The sequence below is a fragment of the Dictyostelium purpureum genome (genome assembly GCF_000190715.1).
Source record: "Dictyostelium purpureum unplaced genomic scaffold DICPUscaffold_436, whole genome shotgun sequence".
Taxonomy (NCBI): Eukaryota; Evosea; class Eumycetozoa; order Dictyosteliales; family Dictyosteliaceae; genus Dictyostelium; species Dictyostelium purpureum.
Window position 1 is genome coordinate 230 of NW_003519771.1, and position 24,439 is coordinate 24,668.

At 23.9% G+C, this 24,439-nt stretch overlaps 12 protein-coding genes across 12 annotated transcripts; 2 read left to right on the forward strand and 10 right to left on the reverse strand.

The window, feature by feature from the left end:
* Nucleotides 1-279: 279 nt before the first annotated feature.
* Nucleotides 280-726, reverse strand: DICPUDRAFT_90278 (uncharacterized protein; the record flags this gene model as incomplete). Its single annotated transcript, XM_003293476.1, has 2 exons — nt 280-589; nt 674-726. The coding sequence occupies 2 exons, from the start codon at nt 724-726 to the stop codon at nt 280-282; spliced, it is 363 nt and encodes a 120-aa protein (XP_003293524.1).
* A 158-nt stretch (nt 727-884) lies between these two features.
* Nucleotides 885-1,537, reverse strand: DICPUDRAFT_99679 (uncharacterized protein; the record flags this gene model as incomplete). Its single annotated transcript, XM_003293477.1, has 1 exon — nt 885-1,537. The coding sequence occupies one exon, from the start codon at nt 1,535-1,537 to the stop codon at nt 992-994; it is 546 nt and encodes a 181-aa protein (XP_003293525.1). The 3' UTR covers nt 885-991.
* A 122-nt stretch (nt 1,538-1,659) lies between these two features.
* Nucleotides 1,660-2,399, reverse strand: DICPUDRAFT_84071 (uncharacterized protein; the record flags this gene model as incomplete). Its single annotated transcript, XM_003293478.1, has 3 exons — nt 1,660-1,989; nt 2,259-2,337; nt 2,386-2,399. 3 exons carry the CDS (start codon nt 2,397-2,399, stop codon nt 1,660-1,662), a joined length of 423 nt encoding a protein of 140 aa, XP_003293526.1.
* A 368-nt stretch (nt 2,400-2,767) lies between these two features.
* On the reverse strand, nt 2,768-3,502 carry DICPUDRAFT_51008 (40S ribosomal protein S19). Its single transcript, XM_003293479.1, has 2 exons — nt 3,475-3,502; nt 2,768-3,288 (listed from the first exon to the last, which is right to left on the reverse strand). Coding segments are annotated over exons 1-2 (453 nt in total). The 5' UTR covers nt 3,476-3,502; the 3' UTR covers nt 2,768-2,836.
* Nucleotides 3,503-4,365: 863 nt separating this feature from the next.
* On the forward strand, nt 4,366-5,692 carry DICPUDRAFT_93065 (ribosomal protein L21). The gene is made up of 2 exons (XM_003293474.1): nt 4,366-4,389; nt 5,150-5,692. The coding sequence occupies exon 2, from the start codon at nt 5,155-5,157 to the stop codon at nt 5,635-5,637; it is 483 nt and encodes a 160-aa protein (XP_003293522.1). The 5' UTR covers nt 4,366-4,389; nt 5,150-5,154; the 3' UTR covers nt 5,638-5,692.
* Nucleotides 5,693-6,017: 325 nt separating this feature from the next.
* On the reverse strand, nt 6,018-6,500 carry DICPUDRAFT_42156 (uncharacterized protein; the record flags this gene model as incomplete). The annotated part of the gene is made up of 2 exons (XM_003293480.1): nt 6,018-6,208; nt 6,341-6,500. Coding segments are annotated over 2 exons (351 nt in total), but the record flags the coding sequence as incomplete, so codon positions are not given.
* Nucleotides 6,501-6,809: 309 nt separating this feature from the next.
* DICPUDRAFT_42148 (uncharacterized protein) lies at nt 6,810-8,993 on the reverse strand (the record flags this gene model as incomplete). The annotated part of the gene is made up of 4 exons (XM_003293481.1): nt 6,810-7,153; nt 7,253-7,711; nt 8,327-8,593; nt 8,720-8,993. 4 exons carry the CDS (start codon nt 8,991-8,993, stop codon nt 6,810-6,812), a joined length of 1,344 nt encoding a protein of 447 aa, XP_003293529.1.
* Nucleotides 8,994-9,751: 758 nt separating this feature from the next.
* Nucleotides 9,752-12,511, reverse strand: DICPUDRAFT_51014 (uncharacterized protein). The gene is made up of 4 exons (XM_003293482.1): nt 12,414-12,511; nt 11,405-12,332; nt 11,046-11,320; nt 9,752-10,997 (listed from the first exon to the last, which is right to left on the reverse strand). Exons 1-4 carry the CDS (start codon nt 12,492-12,494, stop codon nt 9,834-9,836), a joined length of 2,448 nt encoding a protein of 815 aa, XP_003293530.1. The 5' UTR covers nt 12,495-12,511; the 3' UTR covers nt 9,752-9,833.
* A 2,177-nt stretch (nt 12,512-14,688) lies between these two features.
* On the reverse strand, nt 14,689-15,636 carry DICPUDRAFT_58541 (ribosomal protein L11). Its single transcript, XM_003293483.1, has 3 exons — nt 15,624-15,636; nt 15,232-15,409; nt 14,689-15,127 (listed from the first exon to the last, which is right to left on the reverse strand). The coding sequence occupies exons 1-3, from the start codon at nt 15,624-15,626 to the stop codon at nt 14,745-14,747; spliced, it is 564 nt and encodes a 187-aa protein (XP_003293531.1). The 5' UTR covers nt 15,627-15,636; the 3' UTR covers nt 14,689-14,744.
* A 637-nt stretch (nt 15,637-16,273) lies between these two features.
* Nucleotides 16,274-18,228, forward strand: DICPUDRAFT_90282 (uncharacterized protein; the record flags this gene model as incomplete). Its single annotated transcript, XM_003293475.1, has 6 exons — nt 16,274-16,327; nt 16,396-16,467; nt 16,549-16,748; nt 16,816-17,175; nt 17,233-17,988; nt 18,063-18,228. The coding sequence occupies 6 exons, from the start codon at nt 16,274-16,276 to the stop codon at nt 18,226-18,228; spliced, it is 1,608 nt and encodes a 535-aa protein (XP_003293523.1).
* Nucleotides 18,229-18,432: 204 nt separating this feature from the next.
* Nucleotides 18,433-20,709, reverse strand: DICPUDRAFT_158397 (uncharacterized protein; the record flags this gene model as incomplete). Its single annotated transcript, XM_003293484.1, has 5 exons — nt 18,433-19,220; nt 19,414-19,450; nt 19,564-19,707; nt 19,780-20,208; nt 20,284-20,709. 5 exons carry the CDS (start codon nt 20,707-20,709, stop codon nt 18,433-18,435), a joined length of 1,824 nt encoding a protein of 607 aa, XP_003293532.1.
* A 455-nt stretch (nt 20,710-21,164) lies between these two features.
* On the reverse strand, nt 21,165-22,584 carry DICPUDRAFT_158398 (uncharacterized protein; the record flags this gene model as incomplete). The annotated part of the gene is made up of 3 exons (XM_003293485.1): nt 21,165-22,091; nt 22,173-22,308; nt 22,370-22,584. 3 exons carry the CDS (start codon nt 22,582-22,584, stop codon nt 21,165-21,167), a joined length of 1,278 nt encoding a protein of 425 aa, XP_003293533.1.
* Nucleotides 22,585-24,439: the final 1,855 nt, after the last annotated feature.

Consider the following 24,439-nt stretch of genomic DNA (forward strand, 5'->3'; position numbering starts at 1 on the left):
CTTTTTAAAAAAAGGTAGATATAATAAAACTCTATTTTATTTTATTCTAACTATTATGTTTATTATTTACAAAATGTTGTGGGTTATTTTTTGTTTTTCTTGTTTTTTTTATATAAAAAAAATGTTATTGTGGGTATATTATCATTATTAATTATAATTATTATTATTATTATTATTATTATTATTATTATTATTATTATTATTATCCCACCGCTACCATTATTTAAAAGTTGTTCGTTTGTATTAAAATAGTGGGATTATAATCGATAAATAAATTGTTTAAATATAAGTGTCTGCCATATGTTTCTTTCTTTGAACCATAGTTTTAAATTGATCTTCGATATTTAAAAATTCGTTAGTGAGACATTCGATTGATTTTTTGATTGAATCTAATGGAGTTGTATTTTGATTGGTTTGGATTCTAATGTTAACATTATGTTCCAATGGATGTGGCATTCTGTAACCAGCAAAGATAATATCTGGATCAGCAACTAATTGCATTCTAACAAGATTACCAACTGTATGATCTTCCTTTAATATTACAAACATTGATGCATTTGGAATTTTGGTATCCCTAGTCATTGTAACTCTGTATAAAAAAAAATAATTAAAATAATTAATTATCTCTTTTTTTTTTTTTATTTTTTTTTTTTATTTCCTCTTTTAATTTTACTTTTTTGCACCTTCAGGTAAAACAAATAATTCAAAACGATCTGGAGCATTCATTTTTTAATTTTTTATAAAATAGATAAACTCTAAAGTATAACGATTTGTAAATAAAATAAAATGAAATGAAATTAAAAAAAAAAATAAAAAAATTAAATGAAAATTTTAAAAAAATTAAAAAAAAATTTTAAAAAAAAAAATAAAAAAAATAAAAAATATTAAACGAAATTTTTTTGGTTTATTTATACTCCATTTACATTTTTAAAAGAAATTTACAAAAATTGATTAAAAATTATTTACAGAAATACTAAGCAACATTGACTATTTAAATTTGCTCAATACTTATAAATGGCTTGTATCTTTCATTTAGATCATTTAATTCTTTTTGACATTTTTCTAAAATATAGGTGGCCTCCATATTATAACCATCTTGAATTTCCAATTTTGGTGAAACTGAACATTCTTGGCTATTATAATTTGTAACACATTTGCCATCGTCATTACTTTCTTCATCTTCTTCATCGCTACTATAATCAGTCATATCATTTGGATAACTATATTTGTTAAAACTATTTTCATCCAAGAAGCTTGAGGATTGTGGTTGCGATGATGTTGATAATGGTGATTGCGATGATAATGATAGTGGTGACAGAGGTGAACTATTTTCATTAATTCTAAAACTATTATTTATAAAATCTTTAATTCTATTGGTTGAACTATTTAATTGATATTCTGGGTCATCTTTTTCATTATAAAACAACTCCTGTTGGTTTGGACATCCTGATAAATCCAGGTATCTTACATGCTTTTGTCTAAACGGTGAATAGTAAATTAATGGTGATGGTGTTTGTTGAGTTGTCTCTAATATCATTTTATTTGGTAATTGTTTATTGGGTGTATTTATTTTATTTTTTTTATTTGTATTTTGAAATGAAACTATAATTTGCTGTATGAATAAAAAAATTAAATTAATACTTTTTATTTTTTTTTATTTTATTTTTTTTTCATAAAAAGTGTGGTTACCTTAAAATCATTCAATAATGTCATTGAAATACATAATAAAAATAACTTTTCCATTAAACTGTCAAAATTTGTAAATCCAATGTAGAATAAAAATATTGATATTAAAGTTGGTATTGAATATAAAATTGATTTACATTTTGAAAATGTTCCTCCACCATTTTGAAAAATTTTGTAAATATTGATAAGAATATGAATACTAATTAATGAATTATAAAAACAATAAAATACTATTATATTTGCTAAAATAAAATCTATCAAAACTCTAATTGTTATATTTTCTTTTACCTTTGAATTTATAGCCTGTTTTAATAAAAAAAATTAGTAAATAAATTAAAAAAACATAATATAATTTTTATATTTACCAAACAATTATTTAATAATAATATTGAATAACCAAATAAAATTGTATATTTTAATTCTGTGCTGTTGATATTTATTTTTATAAGTGAAACAATATCATAATATAAATGAACCAATACTATTATTAAAAAAACATTATTATAAAAATTTCTATTTTTATTTTTTTTGGTGGTAAAATAAATAGTGAATTTTGTTAAATTTAAACACACCAAAAAAACCAAAACTTTAATAAAATCTTCCTCTAGGAATTGAGTGTATGTATGTGAAGGTATTGAAAAAAGACAAACTCTAAATAAAATTGATAAAAAAATAATATAAGGAATTTCTTTTAAATACCTAAAAATTGTCATTTTAAAAATATGAAAATATAAAAAATAAATAAAAAAAAAAAAAGATAGATAAATAAATATTTAAAAAATAATTTATAAAATAATAAAAAAAAAAAATTAAAAAAAAAATAAATAAAAATAAAAAATAATTTTGTGTGTGTGAGTGTGTGTTGGTGGGAGTAGTTATTACTATTAGTGTTTTTTTAATTACAATAATATTATTTTATATGGTAATTTCAAAAAAAAAAAAAAAAAAAAAACTAAAAAAGATATTTTTACAATGAATTTAATCCATGATCCAGCATACAATTTTTAAATATGCATTGATATTAAACTTCAAACTAAATACAAAACCAAACAATAATAATAATAATAATATTTATAAAATTAATTTATAAAAAGTTTTTGTTTTTTTATTTTTTTTAAAGGTTTACAAATTACTTTAGACACCTATTTATTTAGTTTTTGGCTGAGTTTCTTTTTTCGACAATTGATTTGGCGATACGATCGAGATCTCTACGACCAGTAGCAGTGATGGTACGACCACCTTTGACGGCATCGACTTCAACAACTTTTAAGCTTTGTAATTGTTTTAAGCAATAACGGATATTACCACTGTTGGCATCAGCAAAGTGATTTGGTCTAACACCGTTTCTACGGTTACCACCGAAGGCTCTTTGGTAGGTACCAACACCATCACCACCTCTTAAATAAACTTTACGGGCAAGAGTGGCAATTCTGTAGTAGATCCAATCTGGGTTGCTTGGTGGGAGTTCTTTGTAGGTGGCGGTTTTGGCGATATCAGCCCATTTTGGGATTTGAACACGACCGGTTTTTTTTAAGAATCTAGCATAGGTAGCAATGAATTCTTGTGGGCAGACGTCTTTAACGGTAACAGCAGTTGAGGCCACTATAATATGATAATAAATAATACAATTAATATAATCTTCTTTTTTTTTTAAAAAAAATATAAACAACAAATGATTTTGTCTTTTTTTTTTTTTTAAACTATGGTAAATGTGTGGTGTGTGTGAAAATAATAAACTCTATGAATATGAAATGTGTGGAAAAAAATAAATCTTTTGATAACAACTACTTTTTGTGTCGATTATATTTTGGAAAATAGAAACAAATGAAAAATAAAAAATTAAAAAAAAAGGATGAAATTTTTTTAAAAAATACGAAAATTTTGCGAGAGTTTTTTTTTATAAAAAAAAATGTTGGTAATGTTATCTAAATTTTGACATAGTCTTTAATAGAATTATTTGATTATAATTTATTATCTGTAAATCCCTATTAAAAATTATCTGTGCCTATAAAAAATTTCCTTTAGAATATCTTTTTTTTTATGCCCTATAAATCCAATCATATTTTCTATATTTGATATATTTCCTTTTATTGTATCTGTATTATAAACGAATGTGTGTGAATGTGATGTGTGAATATGATGTTGTTAAATATTTTTTATTTCTTAATTGTTACTATTTTTTTTTTTTTTAATTTTTTTTTTTTTATTATTATTTAAAAAATAAAATAAAAAATAGTATTATATTAAATAAAATAAAAATAAAAAACTCATCATTTATTATTTATGTGAATGGGTGATTTAATTTATAATAATAGTTAACCATAGTGAAAAAAAAAAAAAAAAGAAAAAATTACATGAACAAATAAAAAAAAAGTTTATATGTACTTTTTTGATTATCGTGGTGGAAAAAGAATGAGCTATTTTTTTTTTTTGTTCCAAAGTACGCTCATAAAAAAAGTTCGCATAGAGCAAAAAAAATTTAAAAAAAAATTTAAAAAAAAAACGAAAATTATCAATAAACCAAAAAAAATTTTACACAACTTGGTAAAAACTTTGTAAAAAACTATCCATACTAAAAAAAACAAAGCGAGAGGTGTTGCCAAATTTTTTTTTTTATTTTTTTTTGACCAAAAAATTTTTACGAGTGAAAAAAAAAAAAAAAAAAAAAGAAACAGTTGATTTTTTTTCCATCGCCATAGTAAGGTAGGCTTTATATCACTTTTTTTTTTATATGTATAAATTTACATATAAAATAAAAAAAAAAAAAAAGAAAATTTTTTTTTTGTGTAAATCAAATCAATTAAATAAAATAAAATGAAAATAAACAAAAAATAAAAATAAATTATTACATTCTTTTTTTATTTATTGATTTGGTTTTTAAAAAAAAATATTATTATTTTCTTTTTTCAAAAAAAAGTATTTTTAGGGTAATCGAAATTAAATAGAGAATAGAAAAATAGAGAGTTAGTTTATGGTTTAAATAAAATATCAAATAATAGAATACAACGATATAATAACAAACAGTAATAAACAAATAACATAACCATCACAAAATAAAAAAAAATAAAAATAATTTTGCGACATAGTTTTTTTTTTTAAAAAAAAAAACGAAAAAACTTTTTTTTTTTCTTTTTATTTTTTCAATTTAATAAAAAGTAAATTATAAAAAGGTATAAATCAAATAGAGTAAAGTTTTAGGGATTTTAGCATTAGTTATATTAAGGGATTAATTTCACAGTAGCGAATTTTTTTGGTTAAATCATACAGATTTTTTAGAACAAATAATAAAAATAATAATAAAATCAAAATAACTACTCTCACTATATTCTTTTTTAATTGGATATACACTTTAAATAAAAATACGAAAAAAGAAATAATAGATTCTTAATTTTTTTTTTTTTAAAACAAAAAAAAACCACATTAAATATTAATTTTAAAATCTATTATTTTAATAATAATGCAGAAAAAATGCCACACTCATTCGGTCTCCGTGCTCGTACTAGATACTTATTCTCCCGTGGTTTCAAACAACACGGTCTCTTAAAGACCACCACTTTCTTAAGAACCTTCAAACTTGGTGACTACGTTGATGTCAAAGCCACCGGTAATGTCCACAAAGGTATGCCACACAAATTCTACCACGGTCGTACCGGTCGTGTTTGGAATGTCACTCCACGTTCAGTTGGTGTCATCATCAACAAACGTGTTGGTCCAAGAATCATTGCCAAGAAAATCCACGTCAGAATTGAACACGTCAAACCATCAAACTCAATGGCTGCTCACTTAAAACGTATCGAAGAAAACAAAAAAGTTGTCGCTGATGCCAAGAAAAATAACACCTGGGTTTCAACCAGACGTACTCCAGCTGCTCCAAAAGCCGGTTTCTTCGTTAACCCAAGAGACACTGAAGTCCAAACCATCGCTCCATTACGTTATGAATTATTACTTTAAAGAACTTGATAATTTATATATAAAAGTGATTTATAAAATAAAAATTTACTAAAAAACAAAAAAAAATATAAAAAAAAATAATTTATAAAGATGTATATGTACAATCTTTTGTTTTTTTTATTGTGTAATAATTGTATGTACGCGTTTTTTATAGGTGTTTAAAAAAAATTTTATTTTGTGTGTTAAAGCATAACCAATTTATTTAATTTTTTTTATTTACAAATCATTTGACTAAATATATTTTATTATATATTATTGTTACTAGATGAACACGGTTTGTTTTTTCTTTATACACTAATATACATTTTAGTTGAAGTTGTGGATATAATCTGGCTTTTTGATGTTGTTATTGGTTATATGTTTTTTTTTTTGTTTTTTTTTTAATTTCTCTTTAATTCATATTCGATTGCTGATAAGTCATTTGAAGTGTCTACTATAAAATCTGCTTCGGTTGGTGATAACTTAATATTTCCCCAAATATCAACTTTGAGTCTCATATAACCATTAAAAACTTTAATCAAACCATTTCTGAGGATGATTGTGTTACCTGGTTGAACAACATCATTTTGTTCTAAAAATAAAAAAAATAATTAATATTTATAATATTTTAATGAAGAAATTTATAGAATATCCATATTATTAATCATTATTACTATTGTTGCTATTATTATTATTATTATGAGCATGTTATTTATTCACATACCATTTTTAACAGTAAGAGTAATAACACCAGTTTCATCACCAACAACAGCTTCTGAAATAATTTCTTTTTTATCTATATCTTTTTCAATAACAACTCTAGTGCTAATAACTTTTAATACCAAGTTATGGCCGCTGCTTAATGGTTTTAATGATGATACTTTTACAACTATTTGTTTAAAATTAAAATTGGTTAATATGGGGAAGTTTTAAAAAATAAAGTAAATAAATTACATACAAACTGCTTTGGCTAAAGGTCTGCTATAATTATTACCTCTGGTATTGATTATGTGTGCTTTACTAGTATGACCATTATTATCATCATTATTGCTGTTATTATTGATATTATTAGTATTATCGCTATTATTCTCCATTGTTGAATTGTTTATATTGTGTTGTATAAAATAAAAAAAAAAATTAAAAAATTATTAAAAAAAAAAAATGAAAAAAATGAAAAAAATTAAATTTAAAAATTAATTAAGAGAAAAAGAGGAAAAGAGAAAGAAAGGCAGGTTTTTCCACTTTTTTTGGTCCCCCCCCCCCCCTTTTTTTTTTAAAATATTTTCATAAAAATGGAATATAGTTAAATCACAATTATTATTTAAAATTAGATTTGACTTTTTAAAATGTTTTCCAAATTTAATTAATCTAATTAAAGGTATCGATGATAATAAATTGTGGTCTACTGTTTGATTAAAATTATCACCAAATTGAATAATTCGTAAACTTGGGGGTAGTTGATCACTATGTATTGGTAGATTGTATTGATTACCAAATTTTAATTCAACTAGATTTATTAAAGAGCTGATTTTTAATTCTAGATTGAAATGGTCACTGAGTATTAGCTTTGTTAAAGAGGTTAGTGGAGTTGAATGGATAGTGGTGGTCTCTAATGTTGTGGTAGTGTTTGAGAAACGTACAGGATGGTCGAATAGTAAACCCATAGATAGATATTTTAATGATTTTGGGAATGTTTGATATTCTAGAGGTAGATTGAAATGGTTTGATAATGATAGGTTGGTTAGGTTATCAGGAAGACAGTATTCTGATAAATTATGATTGAATCGCTCACCGAGATGAAGTTCGGTTAAAGAGTGAGGTAGATGACCTGGTAGTATTGGTTTGTTAAATTTCGAGTATTTTGGAAAGGTTAGCTTTCTTAAGGAGCATGGAAGAGATTCTGTGGTAAATGCAGAGTTGTATTCGTTTGATAGTTGTAAAATCAATAATTTGTTGGGGAGTGAGTTTTTAAAAGGTTTATTATAGTTATTACCAAATACAATATGGGTTACTGAAATTGGAATTGCACCTTCTTTTATCTCTAGATTAAATCTTGAACCAAAACTGAGTATGGTAACTGATGGAGGAATTAAATCTGTTAAATCGCTATTGAATGAGTTTGAAAAAGTAAGGTCTGTTAAAGAGTTTGGTAGCAGTTTAACATATTGATCAAAGCCATCACCCATTACTAGTTTTGTTATGAATTTAAAATCATATTTTAGTGATTTTTGTCTTTCGATTGCATTGATATCGTTGCTGCTATTGTTATTATTACTTTTGGATATGCTTTTTTCATCATACCTAAAGTTATTTATTTGTGGGCTATTGAAATTATTGTAACTGTTATAATTTGGGTTATTATTTGAACCGAAATTTAAATATTTTATATTAGCAGGTATGCAAGAGTAATTAAATGATGTGTAGAAAAATGAATGAAGATGTAGCTCTGTGATCTTGTTTGGAAATGAGTCATGGTTAAGAAATTCTTGTTTAAAACCATAACTGAATTTGAGTTTTATTAAATTTAAAGGTAGTTGGTTGTTGATAGGTTGGTTAAAAGAAGTTCCAAAAACAAGTTCGGTTATATTGTCATGTAAAACTTTTTGTGTGGTATTTTTTTTTTTGAAAAAGTTTTTGTTCTTTATAACCATTGATAAAGGATGGTTATATTTATCCCCAAAATGAAGTATGGTGACAGAGTGGGGAATACTCGATTCTGGTATCAATTGTTGATTAAATCCATTCCCTAGTATTAAAGTATGAACTGAATCTGGGATATCGTTGTTTTTTAATGGTTGGTTGAAGTGATTGCCGATATTAAGTATTTTAATTGATGGTGGTAGTGAGATATTTGGTATTAGCTCTTTATTAAATTCACCAAAAGCAAGGTTTGTAACACTGCATGGGATATCCCCTTGATACAATGTTTGATTAAATTTATTCAAAGTTAATTTAACCACACTGGGTGGAATTATCCCTTTGATATTTTGATTGTAGTCCCTTAATTCCAATTCTGTTATATAGTTTGATAATAAACCTTGTCTTAATTGAAAGTCGTACTTTAAAATTAAATGGGTAACTGTATTGGGTATTGTACAAAAACCGATCTCTTTGAATGAGTTTGTTTTCCCTTTCTTTTTTTGTTTTAAATATAAATGAGTTATGTAATCTCTAAATTTATAATTTTCTATATTATTAATATCGCTTTTATAATATTTTGAAAAATAATAAATGTTATTATAAATATAAACATGATTCATAATATTATAAAATAAAACTTTATTTAATAAAACTTTTTTGAAAAGTTTTTCATTATTGTTATTATTATTATCATTTTCAACATTATTATTATTATTTTTATTTAATATTGGCTCCATTTTAAAATTTTTTTTTTTTTAAATTATATGATATGTTTTGGTTTTTTTTTTATTATTTGTACATTTTATTTTATTATGATAAAATTTTTAAAACAAAAAAGTAATGGGGTTTATGATGGTATTGTGAAAAAAAAAAAAATAAAAATAAAAAAAATAATCTTTGATATTATATTCTAAAAAAAATTTTAAAAAAAAGATTTTTTATTTTTTTTAATTTTAATTTTTAATTTTTAATTTTTTTAAAAGTATAATAATAAAAAAGTAGTGGGTAATAAAAAAAATTAATTAAACAATAAAATAACAATAAATAAAATAGTAACAAAATAGTTTATAAAATAGTTTATATAATAAAAAAAAGAAATAATGAATAGCTAAATAATTCTAATTATTATTGATAATATTAAAAACAATTCCATACTTTTCAATCATTATTTTTTATAAACCTCAATAAAATAATCACATTGATTTGTTTTAAAGATATCAAGAATGAGTAAATGTTATACATTTACAAAGTCCAATTTTAAAAAAAGATTACAAAAACACCCCATGTATATGAAAATATTCAGATACCCCCTAAGAACCTTTTATAGCTTATAATTGGTTGTAAATATATATTTGAGGTTTCTAAAGTTTCAATATCCACACCACTATGAATTACATTATAATCCAATATTTCTATTTGCTTCAGCAATTTTTTCAAACATTCCAACAAATATTATTACTATCGATATAAAAACTATTTTTTAATAAGATAAACTATATTTTTTAATTATTTTTTTTTAATTTTTATTTTTAATTTTTTTTTTATTAAATATTACACAAAATTATTTATTTATATATTTATTCTGATTTGCTAAAGGCAGCTCTTAATTCAACAGCAACTTTAACCATGTTAACCAAAGCATGTTTAACAGTGACTGGATTATTAGTTTTAAGACCACAATCTGGATTGACCCATAAGAGGTTGGCTGGGAGATATTTAAGCATTTGTTCAACACGGTTCTTCATATCTTCAACTGATGGAATTCTTGGGGAATGAATATCATAAAGACCTGGACCAATTTCATTAGTGTAACCATATTTTTCAAAAGCTTTTAAGAGTTTAAGATCTGATTTAGAGTTTTCGATGGTGAGAACATCACAATCCATATTTTGGATGGATTCAAAGATATCGTTGAAATCTGAGTAACACATGTGTGAGTGGATTTGGGTACTATCTTTAACACCAGTCGATGATAAAAGGAAACTGTTAACAGCCCATTCAAGGTAGATGTTCCAATCTGAATGTCTTAATGGTAAACCTTCACGAATGGCTGGTTCATCGATTTGGACAACTGCAATACCGGCGGTTTCGAGATCAACAACTTCATCTCTGATGGCTAAAGCAATTTGGTTACAGGTTTGTGAACGAGTCTGGTCATCACGAACAAATGACCATTGGAGGATGGTAACTGGACCAGTTAACATACCTTTCATTGGTTTGGCAGTAAGGGTTTGGGCAAAACTGGTGTATTCGAGGGTCATTGGATTTGGTCTGTGGACATCACCATAGATAATTGGTGGTTTAACACAACGACTACCGTAACTTTGAACCCAACCGTTGGCAGTGAAGACGAAACCTTCAAGATTTTCACCGAAATATTCGACCATATCGTTACGTTCGAATTCACCGTGAACTAAAACATCAAGACCGCACTCTTCTTGAAGTTGGACACAAGCTTTAATTTCACTACGAATAAATTGATCATATTCTTGAGCAGTAATTTTCTTTGATTTGTAGTTTTGTCTGGCAACACGAACTTGTTGGGTTTGTGGGAATGAACCAATGGTGGTGGTTGGGAATAAATCTGGTAAGGTGGTTAATCTCTTTCTTTGTGCATCACGACGAACTGGGTATTTGTTGATTCTCTTGAACATTTCTGGAGTAACAGCGTTAACTCTTGATTTAACAGTATCGTTGTGGATTAATTTTGAAACTTTTCTTACATTGTTTGATTCAACGTTCTTTTCATAGTATTCTCTCCATTCAGTGGCGTCAGTTGGGAAAGTAACAGTAACTTGATTATCAGCAACGGAAACAGTGCATGAGTTGAAAACAAAAGCAAGGAAAGCAATTTCTTTTAATTTTTCGACGGCAAAAGCTAACCAATCTAAAACTTCAGCTTTAACGTAACCAACTTCTTTGGCTAAGGAGTGTGGGGAATGTAATAATGAACATGATGGTGAAACAATAACTCTTTCGCTGCCGAATAAATCGATGGCTTTTTTAACAACAATGATTGAATTATTTAAATTATTTTTCCAAATATTTCTACCTTCGATGATACCTATAATTTTAAAAATAATAAAATTAATATTTTGTTATAGAAATTAAAATTTGAAATAAAAAATAATTATAAAAAAATATTTACCAATTGAAACAGTCCAGGTTGATGGGATTTTAGCTAAAACAGCATCAAAAGCAGCAGATGAAGATCTAACTCTATCGATGTGAACACCATTAATTGGGAGTGAAGTAATTAATTCGATATTTTCACGAACTTCACCGAAATAAGTGGCAATTAAAATATTAACAGTTGGGGCAACTTTGTGGATTCTATTATAGGCAACTGAAAAAGCATTTTTAATGAGATCAGCTCTAGTGGTATCTTCTAAAAGATCGAAACAAAGAACTGGTTCATCAATTTGAACAGATTTAACACCGGCGGCAACTAATTGTTCGAAGAGTTGTTCATAAACTTTAACTAAAGCTTCAAGGTGAACTAATGAATCGAATTTAGTGGTGTATGGTTTGTTGCTATCGGCTGATTTACCTAATAATAAGAATGAAATTGGACCTAAAATAACTGGACGGGTTTCAATACCAAGAGCTTTAGCTTCTAAGAATTCGTGGACTGGTTTTGGTGCAGTGTAACCGGCGTGGTTGGTTAATTTAAATTGTTGTTCAGCTTCAAATTCTGGGACCATGTAGTGATAGTTAGTATCGAACCATTTTTTCATTTCAAATGAACCAACATCAATTTTCTTTTCAACTTTAGTGGCAAAAGCACCTTCAGTTTCGGTGGCAGCAACTTCAGAAGCAGCTTTTTTAGTTTGATAACCACGAGCCATGGCAAAATAGGTACGGAAACCATTTGAGTTATCTTCAACTTCGGATTCGACAACTGGTTCATAACGTTTTGGAATGGCACCAAATAAAAGAACATGATCTAAAACGTGATCATATAATGAAAAATCATTACTTGGGATAATGTTAATACCAGTTTCTTTTTGTAAGGTCCAGTGTTTAGCTCTAATTGATTTAATAGTATTTGAAAATTCGACTTCGTCAACTTTACCCTAAAAATTAAAAATTGAAAAATAAATTAAATAATTAATATTGATTTTTATTTTTTTTAAATTATAACTATTACTACTTACAGCCCAGTAAGCTTCAACGATTTTTTTTAAGTCACGGTTTTCACCCATACGTGGGAAACCTAAATTTGATGATGATACCATTTTATTATCAATTATTGTTATTTAAACTCAAAGAAAAAATAATAAAAAATAAAATTATGCTATTTATATTTTTTTTTTTTATTATTTTTTTTATTATTTATAATTTAAAAAAAGTAAATTAATAACGATACTTTTTAATTTCTAAAAAACTATACTTTTTTCACCTTGACGTGTAAAATATTATATTACTCCTTGACGTGTAATTTTTTTTTTTTTTTTTTTTTTTTTTTAACAGATAAATAATTGTATGTTCTCATTGACGTGTAAATAAATGCTATATGGCAAGCAATACTAAATCAAAAATCTTTGGTATTCACCTTATTTATTTCAGATTTCTAAATTGTCCCTTGGAATTTAAGAAAATTTATGCAAATTATTTTATTTTTTTTTGAAATTATTTTTTTATTTTTTATTTTTTTGTTTAAGAAATTGACTCAACATCACTATCATTTTTAAATTCCCCCCTCAATCTTAATCATTGTTATTTTCATTTTAATTTTTTATTTTTTTATTTATTTTTTTTTTTTTTAACAACTTCAAAAAACATTGACCTCGTAATTAAAATATCTTAAGCTGACTCAATGGTTAAATTACATTATAATTTTTTTTTTTTATAATAAATAAAAATATAATTTTCTTTTTATATATGAACATCTGTAAAAATCACCCCTGTAATTTTTATCAATATAATAAAATATATATTTTATTATAAAATTATTTTTTTTTAAAATTGCATATTTCAAAAAATAGAAAAAAAAAATTACGGTGTAGAAAAAAAAAAAATATTTAATGTATATAGTTTTTTATTAAAGATGGTTAGTTTTTTAAAAAATAATAAAATAAAACTTCACAATATAACAAACTAAACTGTTTTTAACACTTAATCTATTTATTTAGAAATATATTTATTTATAAATTATCACTAGATTGCTATAACATGCATCAAAGTTAACAAGTACCCCAGAGGCAATATGTAATCACTTAGAACGAAAATTAACCGACATAAAAAAATGACACTAAAAGTAAGATATTGTCAAATGAGAAAACATATTGTTTGTATTTTTTTTAAATTTTCAAAAGTTATAATTGTACTAATAATATTTTTTACATATAATCGAAAAAATAAAAAATTTATAGTTTGCACAATATGTTTCACAAGTGTTCTACATATACTCCTGCGAGAGTGTTTAGGTGTACCATCTACAAAAACCAACCAATTAATTATCTGTTTGGTATCAAAAAAGGTTCTAAAAAGTAATAATTTCAACATAAAAGATACAAGAAAAAGATAAAAGTTCCATTAAAAACTCTTTAAAAACTTTAATAGGGCAATTAAAAATTAACACAATAATTTAAATAATCAGAAATTTTATACATACAACCACCAATAATTACAAACAATCATTTAATATAATTTCACAAATATAACCAATCGTTTATCACATCTTTTTTTTTAACCCACAAAAAAAAAATTCAAAATATAAATAATATATTAATTTGTTATAAATAATTTAAAAAAAATATATTTTTATTTTTATTTTTATTTGTTTAATTAATCTTAAAATCTTTATTTTTTTTCTCATATAAAATTTTACCTTTTTTTTAAAAAAGTATTTTGAAACCTATTTTAAAATAAATATGCATTATTGGATATGTTTTAAAAAAATATAAAATGAAACTTTTAATTATTTTTTATTTGAACCAATTTAATTTATATTTGGTCATTTATATTTGGTCATTTATATTTGATTAAACAAATATAAATAAAAATCTGATTTATAAATAAATCAATTTCGATTGGATTACAACTTTTTTGTAATTATAATATTAAACTTTTTTCTATAAATTATAAAAACTACAAATCATATAAAAAATTAAATATAATTAAACCGATATTGATAAATTTATCCAAAAAAAAAAAAAACGAAAAATTTTTAGGGGGAAATTACAAATAACGAAAATAATTATAAATAAATATAAATGAATATATATAAACTTAAAATAATATTTTAATTTTATAGAATGAATATTAAAAAATACCTCATAATTGGACAAAAAATAAAATAAAAATAAATCCGATATTCTAAATCTAATTATAGATACAATACAACAATTTAAAAATCTAATCGAATTACCAATAATCTGCGAAAATATCCACAATTACATTCCAAATAAAATTGAAAAACCCTTTTTTGTTTACAAATAAAATTCTTTCTTTTTTATATATTTAAATTTATGAGGATAGAAAGTTTATTTTTTACCACCAATAACAATACCATCATAAGTAGTTTTGAACCAGTTGACGGCATCATCTTTGGTAATTCTATGTTGGAAACCAACTTTGGCGACAGCTCTCTTTTTACGTGAAACACGGAAACCTGGACGAGCAAGGACGACGAAGAAATCCATACCATAAATACCGATTGATGGATCGTATTTGAGACCTAAATCAATGTGTTCAGCAATACCAAAACCGAATGAACCGGTGGTTGAGAAATTTTTAGCACGGAGTTCGAATTCTCTAACTTTGAGACCTTTTTCTAAGATTTCAGCAGCTTTTTCACCACGAACAGTGACGTGAGTGGCAATTTGTTCATTACGACGAATGTTGAATGATCTGACAGTGTAACGGGCTAAAATAATAATAATAATAATAATAAAAATGAATGACAATCGAATTAATAACCTGTTGTGCTAAAATCCACAATCCTCTTTTTGCTAAAATTTTTATCCATACCTTTTGAGTAAACTGGGGTTTGACCGGTTAATTGTTCAAGAACTTTAGCAGCACGAACTAATCTATCACCTGATTCACCAACACAGATGTTTAAGACTAATTTTTCGATTTTAAGACCACGCATTGGGTTGTCTTTCTTTTGGACTTCAGCAGAAGCGGTGGTGGCAGTTTTGGCGGACTATATAATTATACATTTTGTAATTGATAGGTGATTGTAATGATAATGATGATTTATAGAGTGGTTTTAAAATAATAATGATAATTTGTAATTAATAACTGCTAAATGTATTTATCCAAAAGATTGATTGACTATGAGATAGATTATGAAGGATTGATAAGAAATATAGATAGATAGAGATAGAGACATAGATACAGATACATAGATACCATACCATTTTCTATACGTAACGACTGTGACAAAAAAAAAAATTAATTTTTTTAAAAAAAAATTTTTATAAAATTTTCAATTTTAAGATTTTTTTAATTTTTTTTTTTTTTTAGAGTAAATCCTGCCAAAAACACCAACGTTAATTTTGGTGCGCATAAAAAAATTAATCAACGAAAATTTTAAATTTAAAAAAATAAATAAAGTACAAATTTTATATTGTAGTATTATTACATTGCTAAATAAATTATTTATTATTGGTTTTTTTTTTGAAAATTATTTATAAATAGAAATAATAAAATTTAAATAAAATTTAAATAAAATATAATTAATACTTTATTTTAAAAAAAACCCACCACAAACTTTTCTTTTTTTATTTCTTTTTTCTTTTTTTATTATTTTTTTTTAAAAAAATTTATTATTAATCATAAATTAAAATAACATTTAAATATATAATAGTAAAATAGATAAATTTAAAATAAGTTATTTTATGTTTATTCTTATAGTTTTTATTTTAGTTTGTTTGAAAATATAGTATTTTTATTATTTTTTTTTTTTTTTAATTTTTTTTAATTTTTTTTAATTAAATTTTTATATTTTTTTATTTTTTTAATTTTTTTATAAATATTAGACTTTAATCTAATAGCATAATAAAAAATGGTCGAATATGGCGACGATCAAGAATTAGTAGCAAACGAGTTGTTACAAATGGTATGATAGTTTGAAATTAATTATAGTCCATATATAATATTCTAATTTTTTTATTATTGTTTTGACAGCAAAATGAATCATATTGGTTAATTCAAAGAGAAGTACCAACAGTTTGTAAAAGAGTTAGGACTATTGTAAATGTAAGTTTGTTCTTAGTAGTTCACAATAAAGTTTATGTTTTGGTTTTTAATTTCCAATTTTTTTTTTTGTATTATTTCAAGAAATGTTTAGAGTTATTACATCCAATTGATATAAAGAGTATCGAGGAGGGAGAAGAAGAAGAAGAAAATAAAAAAAGTAATAATAATGGTAATATTGTACAGATTGAAGAAGATAACGAAGTTAATGAAATTTTTGATATACTAAAGTTTAGCGATGAGGATTTAAAAAAAATATCGAGCCAAAGATTCGAAACATCAGAGTATGCATTAATATATATTTTTTTATAAAAAAAAAATATCTAACAAATTTATATTGTTTTATTACAGAGGTAGCAGAGGTACAATAAATTTAAATGGTTGGTTAATAGATACAACAGATTTATATATAAAGACCAGATGTAGAACCAACAACCCAGTAGTTTATAAAGATACAATCTCAAAGAATACCCCATGGAGATTATCACAAATTCAAAATGCATATAACCATCTTCGATTTGTTGAGGCAGAGTTATCGAGTATAATTAGTTTTTCAGAAAGATATCAACCAGTTTATATAAATCAAAATAATAGTAATATTAATAATATCAATAATAACAATAATATTTTAACATCATCATTTATTTCAGATCCAATTAATAATTATAATAATAATAATAGTAATAATGAAGCTTCAACATCATCAGCATGGTTATCAGGAAGTATTAGTGGTGGGCCACAAACTCCAAATAGATTAAGTGTTAATAGCAGTGTTAGTAATAATAGTAATATAAACAATAATAGTAATATTATAAATAATAATGGAGTTATACCAGAGTTATTATCATTGTTCGAAACTGTAAAGTCAATAGGTGAATGGATTTCAATGGCAAAGGATGAGTTATTATTACCAAGTAGAGATATTTTCCCACATACATTATTTCAAAAGAATGTTTTAAAGAATTTACCACCAGATATTCATATCGATATTACAGTGGCCAATTGTGATATTCTATTTAGTGTACATGAATTACAAATATCATCAACAGACTCTGGTCAAAGTTTAGGAGGTATTCATCATAGTGGTCATTCAAATAGTCCAAGTAAATTTTTAAGAAAATCAACATCAGGTCATAAGGCAGTTGGTGGTGGCAGTCCTCATCCACCTCATATGTCTCAACAACTAAATGGTCAAGTAAATGGCAGTAGTCATCATGGCCATCATAGTCATCATAGTCATCATGGTCATCATCAAAATGGTGGATCACCATCTCTAAGTAATTCAAATGGTGTTAATAGTGGTAGTCAACAATCACCATTATCATCTTCAGGTTCTTCAATGCCAAGAAATAATAGTGGCCTTTCTTTAAATACAAGCTCAAATAGTTTAGCAAATAGTGGTGGCGTTCAAGATTTAAATTCAAGTTCTAATAATATTTCAAATACATCATCACCCAATTTAGGAACATTGTTGGAGTCCGAAGAGTACCACCATCCACCTGATCAATTATCAAAAAAAACATAGTATTTATCATATCTTTAAATATCATATTTGTTAGATATATTTTATATTAATTTTTCTTTTTTTTTTACAATAGCCAAATGAATAGATCAGGTAATACCCAATATGTAACAATAATAGATCATTCAGAATCAAGAATTCCAATTAAAAAATTATCAGATTCATTTGCTTTAATGACAAGTGCATATGATAAATTGGCAGATCTATCAGAAAAATTTATGGTTTTATCAAATACATCATAAAAACAAAACATAATTAATATATAAACATAAGATAATATCTTTTTTTTTAAAATAAAATTATTATTATTTTACTTTTAATACTTTTTTTTTTATAAAATAGTTTCTTTACCTTTATTTTTTAATAAAAGAATAAAATAAAGTTTTTTTTTTTTGGTTTATTAATTTTTTTTTAAAATATAAAAAGTTTATTTGGAACTAAATTAATTAACTAATTTCTTTTAACTTTCTTGATATAAATTCGGACCATTGGTTAACTTTAACCTTTTTCTCGATCAATTCGTCAAGAATATCATAGGAGCTAATATTACAAGGTAAACCTCTTACCATATGGTCAGTTTTGATGTAAAGACTCATATAGTAAAAAGCAAATTTCTTGACAGATATAATATCATCTTCGTCGAGTGGTGGAGGGGCTGGTGTTTGTGGTGGAGGGGCTGGTTGTTGTTTTTGTGATGGTTTTTTTCCTAATACAAATTTATGAGTGCTGCTGGATGGGGCTGGTGTAGATGCTTGTTTTTGTAGTTTTGTAATTTCATCAGATAGTTTTGATTTTTCTTTTTCTAATTGACTGATCTTAGTTTCTTGATCTTTGCATTTCTTTAATGCTTGGTCTAAATCCTTCTTTTGAATCTTTAAAGAATTCTTTTTGGATGATTTATCGTTTGTGGCACTTAAAAGTAATGAGATTTCAGCTTGAACTCTAGCAACTTCACCAACAGCTTCATCTTTTTCTTTTGTTAATTGTTGTTTTAATTGCTCGTGGTTTATATCCTTTTCTTTATTTAACTGTCTTAATCTTTCGTTATCTGCATCTTTTTCTTTATTTAATACTCTTAATCTATCGTTTTCTAGTTCTTTTTCTTTGTTTAATTGTTTTAATTTTTCGATTTCTATTGATTGGTTTTTAACATCACTATTTAATTTATCAATATTTAATTTGAAATTTTCTATATTCTTTTCTAAATTAACTTTATTATTATATAATTCATTTTCTAAAATTATAAAAAAAATAAATAAAAAAATAAAAAATTAATAAATAAATTTTTTAGTTTTAAAGAATTTTAAAAAATTTTAAATATTTTATTATTTTTAAAAAAGTTATATAAAAATATATAGTTATATTGTACATGGGGTTATATGAGTTATTATAATTATTATTATTGGAAAAAAAAAAAAAAAAGAAACGACAAACTACAAAATTATTTAATGGTGATAAGTTTCTCTAATTAATTCATTAGCCCAGTCCAAATATGCTTGGTAATAGTAATTAAAATTATTATAGTATTCGTTTAATTTGTGTGGGTTATTATAAAAATAAACAAAAGCAGAAATTACAATGGGTGATATAAATATGATTGGTAATAAAAGTGATGATGATGATGATAATGGTGGTGATGATGATGAGTTACTCTCGTTTTCAGTTTTAGATTGTTTTTCTTTAAGGTTTTCAATTTCACTTGATTGATATTTGTTGGTGTCCTAAATTTTAATATTAAAAAATTGTTAGTGTTGGTTGTATAATAAAAATATTACAGTTAGAGTTATAGTTACTTTAAATTCATTTAATAGTTCACCCAAACTTTCTTTTTCTTCAGTTAATGATTTATTTAGATCTTGAAGTTCGGCAATCTTTTGCTCGATTGAGGAGACATAGGTTTCAAGAATGGATCTTTCACGAGCTTCTTCAGCAAGATGCTTGGTTAGTTGTTCAATGGAAACTTTAGCATCTTCTAATTGCTCACTAGTTGATCTCTTATCTTTTTCGATACCCATTTCTTGGGCTGAAACTTGATAAAGAATGGTTTGGGTTTTAATTTCATATAGAGCATTAAATTCATCAATTAAAATTTTAACAATTTCACTGATTGTGTTTGAATCTGTCATCATAGTTTCTAGACTTTCTTCTTTAGGTCTTAATAATGTTGGTGAAAATACAATTGCTAAATTTGAACTTGTCATTTTATTTTTGTTTGAATGTAACTATTATATTATTTATCAAAAAAAAAAAAAGTTAATTATAAAAATTTAAAAATAAAAAAATAAAAAAATATTTACCTGGATAGTGTATAAAAATTTTAATAAAATTTGTAATAAATCATAGTTTTCCTTTGGAAGAGCTGATAAAAGTGATTTTATAAATGATATTTTGGCATTTCTTTCTCTGACATCGATTGAAGCTAAAAAGTTTTTATAGAGATCGAATGTGAGCAATGGCTCGTCGTTATCTCTAAGAAATGATTTAAGAGCACCACTGACTACGTGTGGGTCCATTTTGCTAAAATCTGCATCCTCACCATTTTCTAATTGTTTTTTCAATTCTTTAACTTGAATACTGTTTCCAGAAATTCTACAAATACCCTCCAATTCGATACAATGGGTTTCTAAATACTGAACTAATTGTTTGACTGCTGAAATTGCAACTTCTTTCTTTTTCTTTTTTTTTTCTGATGGCTTTAATATTTTTTTAAATGTTTTGGCCATTGTTTTATTATCTTTATTTTTTTTAATTGTTGGTGAGTCTTTTGGCCCCATTTTTGATTTAGTTTTAGAAACCGATTATTTGGTAAATTTAAATTAATAAATATAGATAACGATAAATATAATGATACAAAAAAAAAAAATATTATTTTTTTATTTTTTTTTTATTTAGTTTTTATTAAAATACAACAAGGCTATAAAATAATAGAATTATTTTATTTTTTTAATAGTACACAACAAATAATGGTTTTTTGATTCTATTATTAAAAAAAAAAAAAAAAAAAAAGAAAATTTTATTTTTTAAAAATTTTTTTTTTTTTTTTTTGTAAAATTTTTTTTTTCAAATAAATGATTCAAAAAATTTGGTGATTATCTGTTTTTTTTTTTTTGGGGGTTGGATATAAAACAAAAAATGAAAAAAGGATTTTTTACAATATTTTTTATTTTTATTTTTATTTTTAACTCACTATATGTAAATTATCGTTATCTAAAATTTGATTATTATTATTATTATTATTATTATTATTATTATCATTATTATTGTCATTATTTTTATTTTTTAAAGGTAACCAACCTTTTTTTAAAAATTCGCCCAAAGAGTTTTCTATCATCATTTGTTCCAATTCATCTTGAATATCATTGAAAAGATTTTGACACTTTGCAATACCAAATTTAATATTATTTCTATCGAATTCTTCATATTCGCCATCACTACTGTCAGAGCTGGAATATGCTGAACCACTTTTTCTATTGCCGAAAGAGTTTCCCAAAATAACGACAAATGAATCATCTGAGCATGAGCCGACAACACAATTACTACTGTTTGTTCTACTAAAGCAATCGCCATCAAATGTTGTTATATTTGGTGATAATGGTGGGTGTATTATTTCAGATTGGTTGGTTGGATTTAAGGTTGGTGGTATATTATTAATATTACTATATTTACTATTACTATTATTTGTATTGCTACTATTATTATTGCTTGGTTCAGAAAATAAAGTTTTAGAAATAAGTTTTCTAAATCTTAATTTCTTTTTTCTTTTTGGGAATGTATCGGTTTGAATTGGTGAGTTTGTTATAAAAGTTGAGGATTGTACTATATTATTGTATAGATTATTGGAAAAGTTTGGTGTATTTGTTTGTGAAGTTGGTGCTGATTGAGATGAGTTGAGTGAGTTATTTAAACTTAAATTTGAAAATGAGTGTGTTAAAGCATTTCCACCATCATTATTGCCAGTTGATGGTGATGGTGATGATGATGTTGATGATGTTGATGATCCATCTGAAAACTCGGGTATTATAAATGTATGCTTTAAAGTTTCTTTTAATCGATCTTTTTGTTTGCTATATATATTAATTTCATATCTTGAATTATCTCTTATAAACTAAATTATTTTAAAATGATTATTATTATTAACACATTATTTTTAGTTTTTTTTTTTTTAATAATTCATAAAAATACTTACTAATGAATAAATTTCTTCAGCAGTCGTGTACATTTCTGAAGGAGATCCATCCATTTTTTTAAATTTTTCAATTGCTTCCCAACATAATAAATTTTCAACACAAAATTGTGTTCCTAAAAAATCATAAAATGCAGATCTAAAAAAAAAAAAAATTAGCACAACATTATCAAAATTGTTATTTCTATTTTTATATTTACCTTGAGTCTTTATTGTTTATAACCTCATATAATTTATTTTTATTTGATTTTTGAGTTGCTGTATAATATTTAACTGAAAAGGTATCCATTTTTAATGAGCTTCTATGTTTTAATAATGAACTTTCACTAAAGCTATTTTTATCATTTTTAAAATTAATATCAAAAGAGGATAATGAAGGAGTTGATATTGATGTTGTTATTTTTCTTGTTGTCATTTTTTTTTTATGATTTTTTTTGTTATATTTTTGTGATACTAAAATATAATCAATTAAAAAAAGAAAAATAAATTTGAAAAAAAAATAAAAAAGGGAGATTTTAATTTAAGATTAATATAAACATAAAGAAATAAAAAGTGAGTTTTTAAATAGGGAAAAGAAATATAAAAAAACAAAAACAATTATTTTAAACAAAACCCAAATTGAAATAAACCAATAAAAAAGGTTAAAAAAAAACAATTAAAAAATAATTAAAATAATTTAAATTGTATGCAAATGATTTATTAGAAAAAAAAAATAAAAATGAAAGTTATATTGAAAAAACAACAACAATAAAACTTTTTAATTGTATGTGCGTGTGTGAGATGATTGTGATGAATTGAAATTTATTTTTAGGTTTTTTATGTATATATCAAGGTTTATATTGGTGATTCTAACATTAAACAATAAAAAAATTACTAGGAAAAGAAAAAAACTTTTTCCTATTTTCTTTTTTTATTTTAAATATATAAAAGTGACAATATCAACAAAACATAAAAAATTTAAAATAAAATAAAAAATTTTATTTATTTAAACTGATATTGGTATTTAATTAAATAACAATAAATAAAGGGAAAAAAAAAAAAAAAAATTTTATAATTTAAATAATTTTACAGTAATATATAAAAATAAAAAAATTTGTTATTTAATCCAAAAGTGTTTATTTTAAAATTTTTATTATTAATATTAAACTATTACTATTAAATGTGTGGTAGTGCATAAATATACACATTCTGTTTATATGGGGTGGAGAAAAGGTGTGCATGTAAAAAATATTGAAGGGTGTGTGGTTTGTGATTTATAATATCTTTTTTTTTTTTTTTTTTCTTTTGTTGGATATTTAATTTTGATTATTTATATTGTTATAAGTCATATCATCAGTAGATAGCATATAATCAAAATAAAATTAGTTATTATCGGTATAATTAATGATAAATCAAATACAATTTTGATTAACGTTTAAAACAAAAAAAATAAAAATAAAATAAAAAAGAGAGAAAAAGAAAAAGAAAAAGAATAAAATATCATCACTATTACTAGCTATTATTATTTTATTGGATGAAATTTAAAAATAAATACATACAAAAACTCACCCCCACAATAAAATAATCAAAATCCAATCATGCACCACCAATTAAAAAAATAATTATAATTTAAACCCCATACCCGTTACAATTGATTTTAGAATATTATTGGATGATATATTATTTTTGAGTGTATATATAATGCTTATACAGTTATTAATTTTTCTCCTCGGTGCAGTTATTGTAGTACTATTTATTAATATTATAATTTTTGGCTTTTGTTTCTTGTCTTTTGCCTTCTGTTTTTTTTGTTTTTTGTTTTATTTTATATTTTCTTATTTTATTTTATTTTATATCTTTAAAAAAAAAAAATAATTTTATAATATTTTAAAAAAAATAAAATAGAAAAAGAAAAAGAAAAAAAAAATGAAATAATATACTGTTTTTTATGATCGATTGAATAAGAATAGTTATACGAGTGACTTTTATTTAAATAACCAAATGGTGTGAGTGTGTGTGAAAGTTTTATGTGATGGTAAAACTGTATACGTATATAGTTAAAAATATTATAAAAATACCCATTTATATTATATATGTATAAAATAATATATATATAAATGAAAGTTTGGGTTTTGGTGTGATGTGGTGTGGTGTGGTGTTAATATTGATTATAATATAGTATATTATATCTCTTTTTTAGGATATATTTTTGAATTATTTTTAATTCAGTCTTGATATTTATTAATGTACTTGTTAAAATGATTAACTTCAAAAATTATTATATGTATCAT